Here is a 15852-nt window from a genome sequence, read left to right as displayed (position 1 = left end):
TTACAATAATTATCCGACAATTAAACATTGCGGAGGTCGTTGGCGTTTAGTTCTGTTACTGTACCTCACTAACGCCGCTGCAGTAATATAATCTGGTCGAATAGTTCCATGAAACTTCTTGTTGTTTTGTAAGTTAGTACTCTCTTCCCGTACCCTATTTATATGATTGAAGCTTACGTTCGCCGGTAAGAAATGATTGTAAAGGACAGGTGTGTGTGAGTAATAATAAACTATTGCAGTAGGGCAATATTTACATTTATTATTAATGACAATATCTTATTCTAACATTCTGTATTTCATTGAAGCCCACGATGTCGACATCCACCTCAATATTATTACAATCACTCAACTCAATAACTCACTCAATATTATCAATTACATTTGTTACTTTTCTATACTACACCTTAGTAATAAATAAATTAGAACATCTCCGAGTGAAAAAAATATGTTATTCGGCAGTAGTTTTGTCTTAGCAACGCGATAATGGAGCTCGTATTAATTATTGAGTTTCATAATAATTGTCACCGGAAGATAACAAGATCCGCAAGATTCTAAACGAAGGATACATTGTATATTTTACGCCCATCTCTTCGTAAAACAACAAGTTGTTATTTTCTGGTGACATAATCATAAGATCAGTGATTTTTGAAATGTGTTCAAAATACCAGTAATACTGCTTGTTTTAGTATCATCACAATTGCAAAGACGAAGAACATTAGTATAAATCTAGCAATATTCACAGAGAACATTGTCATAGTTATTTACTAAGTTACCTTAACATTTGAGTCTAACAAGAAGTCTAGTTTGGTAGCTAAATGATTAGCATTCATTACATAAATGAATGAATTGCCCCCTTTGAAAGAATACTAAAACAGTTTCTAAGTAGTTAGCAAGAGCTGGTAGTAGATCACTTAACTCAAAGTATAAACTAAAAATTTGGTGTCATATGAATTTTTATTTACATTTTTATCTGTAGTTAGAAGCAAGAGAACTTTGCCAAGCAGAGTTGATGACTAACGAATGTAAACCGGTTGAGGCGAGTGCCAATTGAACATAAACAATAGTTTACTAATCTCGTGTTCATCAAAATGACATCAACATTTAGACTAAACTTATGATGCTATGTACAAGTGGAAATATGAATTTAGACTGATATTGGGTCAGTAGGTTAGGTAAAAAATTGTTCTATTCCACAGGAAGGTAGACATTTCTTGTTAGTTGAAGAAATATCGCCCTATTGCAATGAATTAGAGAAACAAGGGACTTGTTGATGATCAATTTCGTTATTGATATAACTTCAATGTTTTGAAAATATGTAAAGCAATGAAAATTTCTTTATATTAGTTAAGAAAATTGCTAGTCGTTATACGACATACACTACCTAAAAAAATACAAAATTACGAAATACTTGCGCATTCAAAATTCTGAATCCTAAGGCCTTCCTTCTATTGAGTTTCCTTACTATTTTACAGCTGATCTCGTTCACACATACAAAACCACATCATATTCATACTTGTACGAATCCTTGAGAAACATACTTTAAATCTATACCCCTAGAATGATTGTATAATACACAATGTTCTTCGAAAATGTAGACAATTTTGATATTTATCATGACAGGACTAAGCTATGTTGAATCTAGTGAAAATAAGGCTCTTATAGACTAAAATATTTGATCTTGATAGCTTACTCAGCAATACTCATGGATTTATTTCACAGATTTACACATATTTGGTGAACAAAATGCACATTAGTCATAATATTAAACTGTGGTAGTATAAATGTCACATGGAACGTTTCCATGATGTTCATTATGTTTGGAGCAGAGTCATGTGGAATGCGACTCCTGCATCACTCGAGGTCACTCAAGTAATATGTACATATTGGGAGAGCCTTGCGTGGCTTTGGAAGACCAGCGCCGCAGGGCCGCTGGCGTCAGTCCTGCAGCACGGGCTTAGGGCGGCGGCAGCAGCGGCACCTCAGGGTACGACGCCTCCGGGTCTTCCTCTGAAGAATGACCGCTGGTATATGAAGTGCGGCCACTCTTTTCCCTCAGTCAGTATCTGTTTGATAAAACATTAATTATTTCCCCCCGCTTCCGAAGAAACACTTGCCTGAATGGATTAAAAGCTAAATTACTGCCAAGTTTCATCAAAATAACAAACATTCATACAAACTTCGCATTTGTAATATTAGGAGAATAGTATTTTATACAAGCTGTCCCCACAGCACTCTGTTTCCAATGTATTAATGAAAGGTAGGAAAGCTTACTTTGTGAAAGCCATTTTAACAAGTAAATAACTTTCAAGTTCCATCAAATCCTTTCAGTAGATTTTCTGAGAAAGAGTAACAAACATTCACACATCCGTTCCTTATACCACTTTGATATTGTTGTTCAGTAAAATCATAAAGAAGTCTCAAAATGTCTGCAAACATGTGTAGTTGTGATACTCACTTCCTAAAGTTATCATCTCTCTCGGAGTCGGCGTATGGCGCCCAGTGCGTTGGCGTCGCCTCGCCATCGTCGCGCTCCGCGTTTGTGCTCGAACCTAACATAATATCACCAACATGTATTATTTTTATGTATTTATAGTTTATGCACAATGTACAGTCAACTTCAGGTAACAGTTTTATAGGAAAGCCTAGACAATATACCTTTGTATGGTGGGGAAATAGCAGTGGTTGTTACAACACTTGTTATTACAAAAATCATTCCCTGTTTGGATAATTCTTTATCGCAGCTAAGTCAGTTGCTGCATATTATATTGGATATTTCGTAGACATCAATGATTTGCTCTCATGTTTGTGAAGATACAAGCTTCCGCCCGCGGTTTGTCCCTCGTCCCATTTTTGCGTGAAAGGGTAACAAACATACACACATCCTCATAAACTTTTGTATTGTATTAGTAAGCAGTAAAAAGCTCCCATGACTACTTTTTGATAGATTTGTAAGCTATGGCTAAGAATTTTAACATCACAGCTTGTTGCTTATGTACTATCAAATACTTTCGAGATTAAATGATGATGGGTGTGGAAGTTAATGTTCAGCTGGGAAGATATTTACCTATATGATGCGTGGAAGCCGCGGTGGTGGTAACAGGCGTGATAGACAGGTGCGGTCCGTCCGTCATGGTCTCGTGTTGTGCTGCAGGCGGCGGGAGGCGGCGGGGGGCAGAACATAAGCAAGGTCAGTAAGTGTCAGCGGATGCAGTCTCAAGCCACACACCACAGGTTAGTTTAGCTTACAGATGATATAGTTTACCTAAGGACGGCTCGGCCGGTGCGGGGGCTACCAGCGAGACGGATAACTGTGGCAACTTGGTCAGCAAATCTGAAAGGGTGCGGGCGCCGACGGGGATTGTGTATACATTGTTTGCGATTATTTACAGTTTACCTTACTAGGCTGATAGTTTAAACGAGTATTTGTGGTCATCTGGTTGGCACCTGTGTCGATGGGTTGAGACAGTGGCGACGTACCTATGTGGTGCGAAGTGGTGCTGGGCGGCGCGACGGGCGTGATGGAGAGGTGCGGGCGCTCGGGCGCGGGCTCGGGCGCGGGCGGCGACGCGGGCGCGGGGGGGGAGGGGCTGTCCAGCGAGATCACGCCGCACGCCGCGCCCGCCACGCCCGGCGACCGGTACCCGCTCGACGACACTGCCTCCGCCGCTACCGGACAAACACATTCATCAACACATTGAATGGAATCTGACTATGGAAAGGACCCAACAGGTGCAAAGTTCTGTAAGGTTTATACTGTTTCTCACCTCCAGCAGGCCAGAGTGAACCATGACGTTGGATAGGTCACCCGCCTCCGGCTTGCCTCCATTGGCTGTCCAGAGAGGAGACACTAGAGCAGAGTTGTTAGCTCTGTTTGGGGAGTGAATGACTTATAGTAAGTAGCTAATGGGCCGGTACTTCTGGACCTCAAGAGGTAACCTCACCCTTCATCCACTCGTATCCTTTAGCTACTTATTCCTAAAGGAGCTGTGAACTGATAAGTAGCCACCTGTGAGCAGGTAAACTAGTCCTCGCAGTTACATCCATCTTAATCCACTAACATCCCATCAGAATAACCCAAGTTTTATTCCACAGTTAGTTAAGTGAACGGGTGCTGCTTGTGGTACCAGGTTGTCTTGCTGACTACATATTTGTACACCCGTAATATACCTAATATATATGACTTTTGGTTTGAACGGTAGTCCTAGTTCACCGTTTTCATTGTTTATGTTGTTATTTATTAAATTTTTTTCATAAAAACTGTTTGACATGTCTGTGGGTACGCCCTAAACTATATCTATCTTCACTGAATGGAGGCATTATATTTTTTATATTTTTCACTCTTTTTTTATTAAATTTCTTTTGTAACTGCTTGAGTAATAGGTATGGGTAAGGTGTGTACTAGCCAACATGATTAAGTATTTAAATTGATTTTATATACAAATTTATGTATACAATGTTGTATAGTGATATTTAAATATTTGTATACGGTTCTTCAAACCATACAGACAGAATTGTGTTGCTGGGGAGTTTGTTCCACCACTTCTTCTTCCCAGCAAAAACACATAGGAAGTGGTGAAGGGCGGGCGTTTTGGGGGCTGTCTTTTGTTTTGACGTTCGAAAAGTGCTGATTTTCAGCCTACTTTGAATAAATGACTTTTGATTTTGAGTTGATTGTTCTTGGGTACATTTCTAGAGACATAAAATCTTGTTCTCTAATGGCTTCACTTCATTATATTTTTGATCATTCCTAGTATTTTTGGAGCTTTATATACTTTAAATTAGCTCTGTTCAGAACCAACCTAATTTACAAAATATTTAAAATAGCCGTTTTCCCACGGTTTCACCCGCGTCCCGTGGTAACTACTGCCCGTACCGGGATAAAATATAGCCTATGTTACTCGTGGATAATGTAGCTTTCAAATGGCGAAAGAATTTTTAAAAACTGTCAGTAGTTTTTGAGCCTATTCATTACAACCAAACAAAGTTTTCCTCTTTATAATATTAGTATAGATTGAAGATGCTACTCACCACTAGACGAAGAGTAATTATCATCGCTTTTGACGCTGGACTCTGAGGCGGGCGGCGTGGGCTTGGGCTGCGGCACCTTGCGCTTGAGCGGCAGCTCGTCGTCGGAGTCGGAGGTGAGGTCCACCATGACGTCGGCGGAGCGCGGCGCGCGGGCCTCGCCCACTGCGGCGCGCTTGGCGCTGCCCGCTGACCCGCCGCTCTCCACTGGGATCACTTCTGTGGGGAGGTCCAAGCTTTAGGAGAAGGCTAGTGGACTTTGAAATAACACTTCATGTTTATAGAAGTATCTACGTGTCTTTTTGTTTTATATAACTATGCCTTGATGGGTCTGCTAGCAGAGATTTCTTAAGAAATAAGTAGTGCTTTTGTACTTGATTGGTAAATTTTTCTTCTTGGGACATCAACTGTGTACATAAGGTGTTACTGAGTGTGATAGTCATATACATAGTTGATCTCAGTTGAATGGGACTGTAAAGTGCCAAGCGCTTGTATGTACAAAAGAATAAATATTGTCGTTATTTTCCCTTTTGCTAAGTTATAACAAAATACATACCTATATCATAATTCATTTCATTTTATAACCTTTCAAATGGACCACAGACAGACCTCAAGTTATCTAGGAACCAACTATCTAAAGTACATATTTCACATAACTGACCAAGATCATCAGAGATGAGCGTGACAGGCTCGGCGGCGGGCTGCTGCAGCTGCGGCGCCCGCGCGGGCTGCGCGTGCGCGGACCAGTTGCCGTCCGCGTGCAGCTGGATCTCGTTGCAGTCGCCCGACAGCCTCGGCGATGTTAACACTTCTTGGAAGTACCTGGTTAAGAAGGCGTACTTATTAACAAACTTTTAAGTTGTACAAAACGCAGCATCCCCTCATGTATGAGTGTGTAGGTTCGCTTCCAGGTCAGGCAAATACCAAAGCAACTTTTCTAAGTTGCATGTACTCCTAAAAAGTACTAAAATGGTAAAGGAAAACATCTTGAGGAAACCTGGACTTATATAATCTGAAATCATCAACCTGCATTGAGCAAGCGTGGTGATTAACGCTCAATCCTTCTCCGTGTGAGAGGAGTAATGTGCCCAGTTAATAATTTCACATTTTACATTATAAATATTGTAATCATCTTACCCATCAACGACCAGGGAGTCATAAGGCGCGGGTCGGTCACACACGGGACACAACCACGTGGGCTTGCGCTCGTTCATCTGCAGGAACAGTGAGGCGTCGAAGCACTGCAGGTGCGGGCAGTTGGCGGGACGGCACGGACACGACATGCGCATCTTGCCGAGAGGACACATGAGAGAGACGCGCAGGGAGGTCGTGGCGATTTCGCTGTCGTAGTCCTCTGAGAGTTTTTCTTTGACTGCAGGGGAAAATTGGTTTATAAGGACATTTTTCTGAAGAAAGCTATAGTACATGACAATATACATCCTGAAAGTTTCAAGGGGTTACCGGCACTAATATTGAGCGCTGTATGGAAGAGTGGGGATCGGTTAACCATACCACTAAAGGGACAACCCAAATAACTCACTTTCAAGCAGTAAGGTCAGTGCTCAAGATTCGTGCCGATTGTTGTAAGTATTATTAATATAAGGCTCCGAATGTTGCTAATGTGATAGCTACAAAATCTGAATATATTGCAAAACAATTTAGTGAGTAAAACTTACTGAGTGACCGCGTATAATCCGGATTTTTAGTTCCCTTATTCTTCAGCCTCTGCAGCAGCTCAGCGGAAGTGAGCTTGCGCACCATGAACACGCTGAGCACGTACGCGCGCGTAAAGTCAGCGGCCCACGTCACTTGTATGGTGTTCGCGACGGTGGGAGATAGTTTCACTAGCGAGGAGATGTTCACTGGGCGCGGAGGCCGCTTTGGTTCCGGAGTCGGCTTGTTGGTTGGTATTGGGTTCTGTGTAAGAAGTTTTGTAGTTAGGTAGAACTTAGTTTTAAAGCATTTCGTTTACACTAGCATGTGCATGCTCGGTATAGTCTGCACGCGGTAAAACATGTTGGCGATAGAAATGGTGCTCGTCAAGAGTTTTATCACTACTGAACAATGTAAAAAAATGGGTTCAAATTGACGGTCCCTTTTACTAGTACAATTAGGATTGAGATTATTGATTATTATCTTACTAACATCAATCTTCGTAGTACTTAGCTGGTATTGAGTTTAAACTCGAGTCGATTTTCCGGTTACATACATTAAACTATTGAGTTTGGAAGTTAAGTCCTTTGTAGATGGGTTAAGGTAAATGAGGAAGGTATGTATACAGTATATACTTACTGGTAGTGGACACATTTTGTTATTAACTTTGACGTTAACACTAGGCGGGAAGTGGTCCTCTTGTTCACACGACGTTTCTAGAAGACAAAACCTGAGTTGTGCCTGTTGACAAAGGATTTATGTTATGACTCCAATTTGTCCATATACCATATCACTCAGAATAAAAACTATATAGTTAACCTATTCTTGTGTCACAATAAAACACACAATATTTTTGGAATGAAAGGTATGATATTTATTGCTGTAGATATAGACTAATCTGGTGTCTTCAATGTAAATATTGGGACATTTCACGTGAAGCGGACAAGGAAAAAAAAGTGAGGTTCTGAAAATCGACCACATTCGGCCCATTTGTACTTCTAGTAGGTATGAATGTGTACGCAAAATATTTTTTTTGTATAGTGTATATTTACCAAGTTATAGGTTTCAAAAGAATTGTCGTTGATTGGTACTACAATTTTTCGAAAGTAATTTTTCGAATATAACAAATCTACTAAAAAATATTTTACATAGCGATACATATTAAAAATATACTGTTCTTTTTGACAGTAAAAAAAAATTCAAAAATTAAAAAAAAATTGATGGCCAAAACCGGAAGTAAACTTTTCAAACCAGAATTACAGTCACTTCGACCAATTAAAAAAAAAAAAAATTTTTTTTCAAAATGTAGCTTAAACGATAATGAAAGTACACTAGAAAATTTAAAATGGGATCTCTATTAGTTTAGGCGGTACGTTGAATAATATACACCCGCGTCGCAAGGGGCGTCATATGTAGCACTTGCAAGGTTGAGCAGTTTGCGCGATATTGCAACTTTATTAATATTCTATATCGTTTTAGCGTATATTTAACCTCATTTAATGATATGAAATAAGTTTTATTAATTTTTATTAATATAATATAAAAATATAACTACATAAAGGTGGGTGCAGACTAAGTAACATAACATGTTATACGACATTGCTATATAACATGTTTCGAAGAACGTGACTGGGGCTATTAGTCACGTTTCGCAAATAATAAAACTTTTCTACTGCTCCAAAAACGTTTTTTCTTGTTTCTTTCATGTTTCTTCGAAACATGTTATATAGCAATGTCGTATAACATGTTATGTTACTTAGTCTGCACCCACCTTTATGTAGTTATATTTTTATGGGTGCTAATTAAACAGGCTTCTTTTTACGCTCGCCGATGCGGCTGAGGCTGGCCGGCACAGCCGGCCAGCAAGCCGAAGCTGCGGTGGTGAGCTTTAAAACCATCTGCGACGATAAGCTCGCATGGGACCGCCGGAGCCCCGCAGCACCGGAGCCGTGACAGAAGAGATGCTTGCTGCATGTTGCTTGCTTACATTTTAAACGTACTGAGTTAAAAAATTTGAAGCTAATTAAATATATTTTATGATGTCATTTAATAGTATTTTAGAAGTTTACTGTTAGAATGCATGCTACAAAGGACAATGGGCACAAATATATGGGACCTGGTATACCCCACCAATAGGAATGTCATATATATCATTGGATAGGTCTTTTTATGTAGAACAATATTTACTATGACAGCTTTGTTGAAATGTTTGTCCGTTCTGAGATATAGATCAAAAACTGTGCAAAAGTTAGAACTAAGTAATCTATTGATAACTCAAGTCTTTAAAGGATAATCTAAGTACTACTAAGTTTAAGTCTTGTAAGTGCTACCTGCTGTGCCCGTTATGGTCCATAATTGTTACTATTATGTATCATTTCAACCTTTTATTGTATCAACTGGATTTTGGGTTAAAAAGAAGGTTGGTGGTTAAAAAGACCTGTCCAACGACATATATGACTTTGCTATTGGTGCGGTTTCTCATTACGCCCAATATCCAGTTGGTACAGTAAAAAGTTGAAATGTTAAATAACAATAACAGTTATGGACCCTAACGGGCACAACAGGTAGTACTTACAAGACATACACTTAGTAGTACTTAGATTTTCCTTTAAAAACTTGAGTTATGAATAGATTACTTGGTTCTAACTTTTGCACAGTTTTTGATCTATATCTCAGAACGGACAAACATTTCAGCAAAGCTGTCATAGTAAATGTTGTTCTACATAAAAAGGCCTGTCCAATGATATATATGACATTGCTATTGGTGGGGTATACCAATCTGCCCATTGTCCTTTAGATGCTAAAAAATAACCATCATGCTGAGTTGTATTTAGAGTGGTTTACTTAGAAGATAACTAGTGGCTGAGATAGTATTATTTAGATGCTCGTTAATTGTGGCTGACTTAATAATTTAGAAGGCAACATGACTTTTTGGGGGCGAATAATGATATTAAAAAGAAGCCTGTTTAATTAGCACCCATAAAAATATAACTACATAAAGGTGGGTGCAGACTAAGTAACATAACATGTTATACGACATTGCTATATAACATGTTTCGAAGAAACATGAAAGAAACAAGAAAAAACGTTTTTGGAGCAGTAGAAAAGTTTTATTATTTGCGAAACGTGACTAATAGCCCCAGTCACGTTCTTCGAAACATGTTATATAGCAATGTCGTATAACATGTTATGTTACTTAGTCTGCACCCACCTTTATGTAGTTATATTTTATATTATATTAATAAAATTAATAAAACTTATTTCATATCATTAAATGAGGTTAAATATACGCTAAAACGATATAGAATATTAATAAAGTTGCAATATCGCGCAAACTGCTCAACCTTGCAAGTGCTACATATGACGCCCTTGCGACGCGGGTGTATATTATTCAACGTACCGCCTAAACTAATAGAGATCCCATTTTAAATTTTCTAGTGTACTTTCATTATCGTTTAAGCTATATTTTGAAAAATTTTTTTTTTAATTGGTCGAAGTGACTGTAATTCTGGTTTGAAAAGTTTACTTCCGGTTTTGGCCATCAATTTTTTTTTAATTTTTGAATTTTTTTTTACTGTCAAAAAGAACAGTATATTTTTAATATGTATCGCTATGTAAAATATTTTTTAGTAGATTTGTTATATTCGAAAAATTACTTTCGAAAAATTGTAGTACCAATCAACGACAATTCTTTTGAAACCTATAACTTGGTAAATATACACTATACAAAAAAAATATTTTGCGTACACATTCATACCTACTAGAAGTACAAATGGGCCGAATGTGGTCGATTTTCAGAACCTCACTTTTTTTTCCTTGTCCGCTTCACGTGAAATGTCCCTATTGTGTTTACCCTTAATTGGGCATATGTAGTAGAATAGAACTAGTGTATGTGTATGTATATGCTGTAGGTGAATCTAATAAATAAATATTTTGTTTTAAAATTTGTAGACTTTTGATGTTTGTTTTAATTATGATCATGAACTTCACTCACCTGTATGACATAATCGAGTTTATTACTGGTGCCAACGAGATCCTTCCCTGATGCGATCTCAGTGGCTTGCTGCGGCGTGAGATGGAACACATACGTGCCTTCTTGCATGCGACCTGCTTGCATCGGCATCATTGTCGATGGCTTCATCAGTTCCGCTAGCACGTCGTAAAACGGCAGTCTGGAGAAAGAAACGACTTTGTAATACTCTATTTTACTTTATTAAAGTTATACCTCTATTTCGCGGGTCGATCGATTATAACGTTAAGCAACGATTGTCGCAGTTGGTTCATGACCATTATGTGATGACGAGTTCGACCGTGTTTCCGAACGCACGATAAACTGGTATCTTTATGGGTAGTCAGAAGCCAGTCTTACCAAAGGGTGTTGGGAAGCCCAGTTAACTGGGCAAATCTGCAGTTACTACTTGTAAAACACCGCTTTTCAGCTGCATTGGAAGCCAACTCCAACATAGTTGGGAAAAGGTAAGGTTAGATGATGATGACTCTATTTAATAAAAGTTAATTGGGTGCAATATTACGAAATAAGAATGTAGCAAAGAACATACTAGAAAAAATTGATTAAAAACCGGTTTCGCCTTGACCAATGTTGACAGATAAAACATAATGCCAGTTTTGAGGATGAATCATTATAATATTAATCAAAATATTTGCCCTTTGCTGCGGTTTTACCTGAGTCCCGGGGGCACTTCTGTGCGTAGCTGGATAAAATATAGCATATGCTACTCGGGAATAGTGCTGCTTTCAAATAGCGAAAGGATTTTTCAAATCGATTCAGTAGTGTCGGAGAATTTAGATTTATCAAAGAGATGTTTCCTTTTTGTTATATTAGTATAGATTAGATAGGATATAGATTACAGTGTTACAGATTACTTACTTCCTAAACTTAACGTCGGGGTGTACGGGGAAGGGCGCGAGCGGCGCGGTGGGCGAGGGCGAAGGCATCGGCGCGAGAGTGCCGCCGCCCCCGCCGCCGTACCCGTGGTACATACTGCTCGGGTATATCGGCTGACGACTCTGAAAGTTAACAACCTGCTTTACCGCATCCTGATCCATTGAAAAGAGAGTGACTATTTTAATTTTGATTTGATGTGATAATGGCTATTTGGCCATCTTTTCAAGAGATGATGAAGTCATAGAAGTAACTATTAAGGTAATCTGTGGTCATAGTTACTTGTAGCTGGATATTATAGTTTTAATAATGAAACTCGCAAAGCATCTTTGCACAGCTTTTACAATTAATGTGTTGTGGATATTGTATGGTTGAAAACAGCGATAGCATGATCTCGCTTAAAAATATCGCAAAAGGATATGAATCAGATTTTTATTAGATTATCCATAGAATCTGCAAAGTAAAGTTTATATGTTTCTGAGAAGGAGCCTATACTTCGCTCAATCAATTTATTGGAAGTCGTGAAGAAGTTATTACCGTGACAGGCATGGCTTGTGAGCGCGAGTCCTGTGTGTTGTACCCGCTGACGGCGGGGTGCTGGTACAGGGCCCGCGAGCCCGGCAGCGCGGGCGCCAGCGGGTCCTTGCCCTGCGACCCACTGCCGGGCCCCACGCCGCCCGACGGCAGGGCCTGATTGTTCCTACAACACCATCAGCACTTACACAAACGCCATCAAATACTCATTGCAGACACATGTGGACACTATATCAGATATCAAACATCATGCAACAAAGAACTATACATTGGTCAGTAACATTTAACTTGTATTGCTAACAATTTTCCGTTCATCACAAGAACCATCACCCAAAGCCCCAAGACTCATGCTTCAGCTGTCTTCGCCTCTCCACAAGTACAGGACAGCAGTAGCAGACTGTAACAACCACGGTGACTGCTGGACAGAGGGGGTATCATGCTAGCAGCTATGTGTGAGGCAAACGCGACAAGAACTGAAACTTGCCTAGTTTGATTGTAGGGCCTTTGTGAGCGGTGACCGTTCTCAGTGGTTTTGAGCCGCGATCTAAGTTCGGAAGAAGTTCCATTTTCGGCGGGCGCACTGGGGGCCGCGCTTCCTACCCTCGCTGAAGATCGTGTTTTAACCATTGTTGACGAACGACCATCTCATGTCAACTGAAATTCATGAGTCCAAAAATGGACAAACTATCATCAATAAACTGTATTAAACTGAAGAGATTTCTGGAAAATTTCTTCTATGTTGCAAATGGCGCCACGCGGACTTTTCCTTATTTCTCTTACTTAATAGACTGGAAACTGACAGGGAAAGGGGCAACAACTACTGAACATCTGCAATTGAATAATTATCCATTTAGTCATCAATGGTTAAAACATGTCTTACAGCTTTAATTTTACAACTAGATAAACCATAACAGCACTTAAACTAAGAAATTGTTTTAATACAATTGTTGGTGATCCTTTAGATAATAATTTGACAAATTATTCCACTGCAGCTGTGAACGAGCATCGCTAAGGAGAGAAAAGTCATTAACAATTTGTTATCATGAGAAACCCACACGTGTTCAGGGGCACAAACTGTAGGTAAGAGAAATAAGGGGTGTCCTGTTTATGAAATTTTCCAGAATATTGGCAGCAACATTATTAGATAATATAGTAAACAGAGGAAACAGGAACACACCAAATGTAACATAATTCATTTTAGGATGAAACTATATCTTTATATATCATTAACATACTAGTTTTAATTCACAACAGTATGATTGGTAAACAGTCATAGCATTATTTCATGGTCATCTTAACTTTTAACTGTTTGTGGATGCAATGCTAGTGTTTATCAACAAACCAAAGCAGACATAAAGTATCTAATTACAACTATTTGGCAATGGAAATATATTCAAAGTGATATGGTTGAAACTCTCTTAGATATTGATAAAGTACCGGAGTCCCGGGAACCCCTGCAACTACCTATAAAAAATCGATAATGGCCTACGCATTTCGTACGCTCATTAAGTGAAGTTAACTTTCGCTATGTTATTCCTTAAAACCAAATACCCATATCAGCCTCTTGTAAGAAGTTATTCAGTCTTTAAGCTCCCTTGACTAAGCCTAACGAGTACATTTTAATTACAAAAACCACGTTAATAAACTAGGTTGGAAAATACAGTTAAATTTCAAAAATACCCGGCAAATACCGGGAAAGACTGAAATGGTATCTAGTTTCTATAAACCACTGGCTTTACTAACTTTTAGATTAAAAGCTACATCGTTAACTAACAACAATAATACGAGCTAAAAGAAAACGTACACAAATGTTAAACAATATGGTTGTCACCATCCGAAATCAAACTTTACTCACCATGATATCGCGTTACCGTAATCGTAATATCTACTCATATTAAATCTAATTAATAAAAATTACACTGACATCTAATTACAATTTTAAATATTTACGTGTTTTTCACTAAACGCCATAACTTGACGCTTGCGACTACACGGCCGCCACGTTGACCATAGACTAAATATTCTTTCCTGTCATGTGTACAAATCTTTAGGAAATTTCTACAATTTGTTCAATGGATTTTGGGTAAAATAATGTTTGATTACATTCGATTTTTTAATTATACTCATTAAAAAAATACCTAGAAAGAGAAATAATAAAAAAATACCAAAAAAATCTTCAGTGTAAACAGATGCATACATTTTTAATAATGAATAAAATAAGGGTCTGTATACACAAATAGAACCATCAGCACGTGAAACGCAGTTCCGTTTCCTAGTTTTGTGTGCTGTGCAATTTTTCGTTTGGATATTTCCAGTTGATTGCGGTGTACATTTTATGATGTTATAACATTCTTAAACATAATTATTTCATGATAAACAAAGACTACTCTTAAAGCACAGTAACAAAATTAAAATAAGTATAAACTTTAGTTAATTTTTGCTTATTTATGGCGAATTTACTGCGTTTGTATTATAATTTTCGCGGGAGCAGGATCAGGCAGGATCTTACGCGTATAATCAAATGGACCGGCCCTCGAATACAGCGGCGCGGGAGCGGGCAACGAGCGATCAGCTCCATTCAAAACGGTGACCGCCCGCGCCGCCGCCGCTGCCGCCCCGCTGCCCGCAAAATTCGAGGCAGCGGCCTAAGGGAGTGAACACGCTGGAAAAGAAACTCTAAACGAGTGACAACAACTTCTGGCTGTAGAAACGGCAGATTTTTTAAATTATGGAATATGCCGTAGGTAGGACGTAAGCTAAACTGAGCCCCAAAATGAAATAATGTTGGAGCGTTCTTAATAACCCATATAATACATGAACCCATACATAGTAGGGGTACAGAATATCATAATTATAATAACATTGTCGTAAATAATTTAAATATTATTAAACTAAATTATTTGTGAATGCTTTTGTACTTTCAATTTAACGGAAACGAATTATATCGTTAGTTTCGAAGTCTCAAATCCTCTTCAAATAATAAATTCATGATATCCTGAAAAAAAAAAATCTGTAACCAAAGTAGTAATCGAATCACAGGCAGATAACTTTTAAGAGCATTAAATGAAGAATTAACTGCCTGCCACCTTGTGATAAATGCATGCTCTATGCTTTCCACATGTAGTTTCCACATCTTTTGGGAAACGTATCCGAACGTGATATGTTCGGAAACAGGGTTCAGCCTTTTGTTAAAAAAAAAAAAAATGTTTTTTCAAACCTATTATAATTTAACTCATGAATTATTCAAAAGGATTTTTTGTTTACAGGTAACTAAATACTTTAACAATTTTTTTTGTTTCTTATAATATTAATAACACTATAATCTACTTGTATGTCTCTTGTATGTCTCTGGTTGCCATGTTTAGTTTCAGAACGTTGTCGGAAACGGAAATTTTCGTTTTGGTAAGCGTTTTCCGTTTCCCAATTGTTAGGGTTGTGCTGAGCCATTGGGTGTTTTTATCGATATGATCGATGTTTTTTGATATTTTATGAAAAGGTGATTGCACCTAAGAATTCATTTGCTACAAAAAACTATAATAACAAATACAATATTTAATACGTATAATAATTATGGATATACTGTAAAAAATCAATATCAATATAAAGTTTTGTGTCAATACCAGTCCAAGAGTGTAAGTGTACCGACGCTTCACTTTTTCAGATCATAGTTACCAAAATTGCATGGCCATTCAAAATATTTAACTACTTGCTTCCGTTTTTACTGTAGATCTCTCTGA

At 38.3% G+C, this 15852-nt stretch overlaps 1 protein-coding gene across 4 annotated transcripts; it reads right to left on the bottom strand.

The window, feature by feature from the left end:
• Window positions 1–239: 239 nt before the first annotated feature.
• On the bottom strand, window positions 240–14147 carry LOC110371232 (E3 SUMO-protein ligase PIAS3). Of its 4 annotated transcripts, XM_021327381.3 has the most exons (15): window positions 13971–14132; window positions 12600–12769; window positions 12119–12281; window positions 11567–11706; window positions 10673–10850; window positions 7318–7419; window positions 6702–6942; window positions 6163–6397; window positions 5687–5847; window positions 5029–5244; window positions 3478–3666; window positions 3263–3331; window positions 3065–3145; window positions 2456–2549; window positions 240–2063 (listed from the first exon to the last, which is right to left on the bottom strand). In XM_021327381.3, the coding sequence occupies exons 2-15, from the start codon at window positions 12740–12742 to the stop codon at window positions 2057–2059; spliced, it is 2019 nt and encodes a 672-aa protein (XP_021183056.1). In that variant the 5' UTR covers window positions 12743–12769; window positions 13971–14132; the 3' UTR covers window positions 240–2056. The 4 variants fall into 4 exon arrangements, with proteins under 4 accessions (XP_021183056.1, XP_021183058.1, XP_021183057.1 ...); XM_021327383.3 differs by lacking the exon at window positions 12600–12769 and having other exon boundaries at window positions 13971–14147; XM_021327382.3 differs by lacking the exon at window positions 3263–3331.
• Window positions 14148–15852: the final 1705 nt, after the last annotated feature.

Source organism: Helicoverpa armigera, chromosome 15 (genome assembly GCF_030705265.1).
Source record: "Helicoverpa armigera isolate CAAS_96S chromosome 15, ASM3070526v1, whole genome shotgun sequence".
NCBI lineage: Eukaryota > Metazoa > Arthropoda > Insecta > Lepidoptera > Noctuidae > Helicoverpa > Helicoverpa armigera.
Note: the sequence above shows the minus strand (reverse complement) of the source record. Positions and strands in the feature narration are given on the sequence as shown.

Excerpts from the sequence above, each read along its gene's own strand:
- LOC110371232 (XM_021327381.3), bottom strand. The coding sequence starts at position 12,742 with ATGGTTAAAACACGATCTTCAGCGAGGGTAGGAAGCGCGGCCCCCAGT. Across the intron at positions 3,667-5,028 it reads TAATTACTCTTCGTCTAGTG|CGGCGGAGGCAGTGTCGTCG; the intron begins GTGAGTAGCATC and ends TTTGTCCGGTAG. Across the intron at positions 2,550-3,064 it reads GGCTTCCACGCATCATATAG|GTTCGAGCACAAACGCGGAG; the intron begins GTAAATATCTTC and ends ATATTATGTTAG.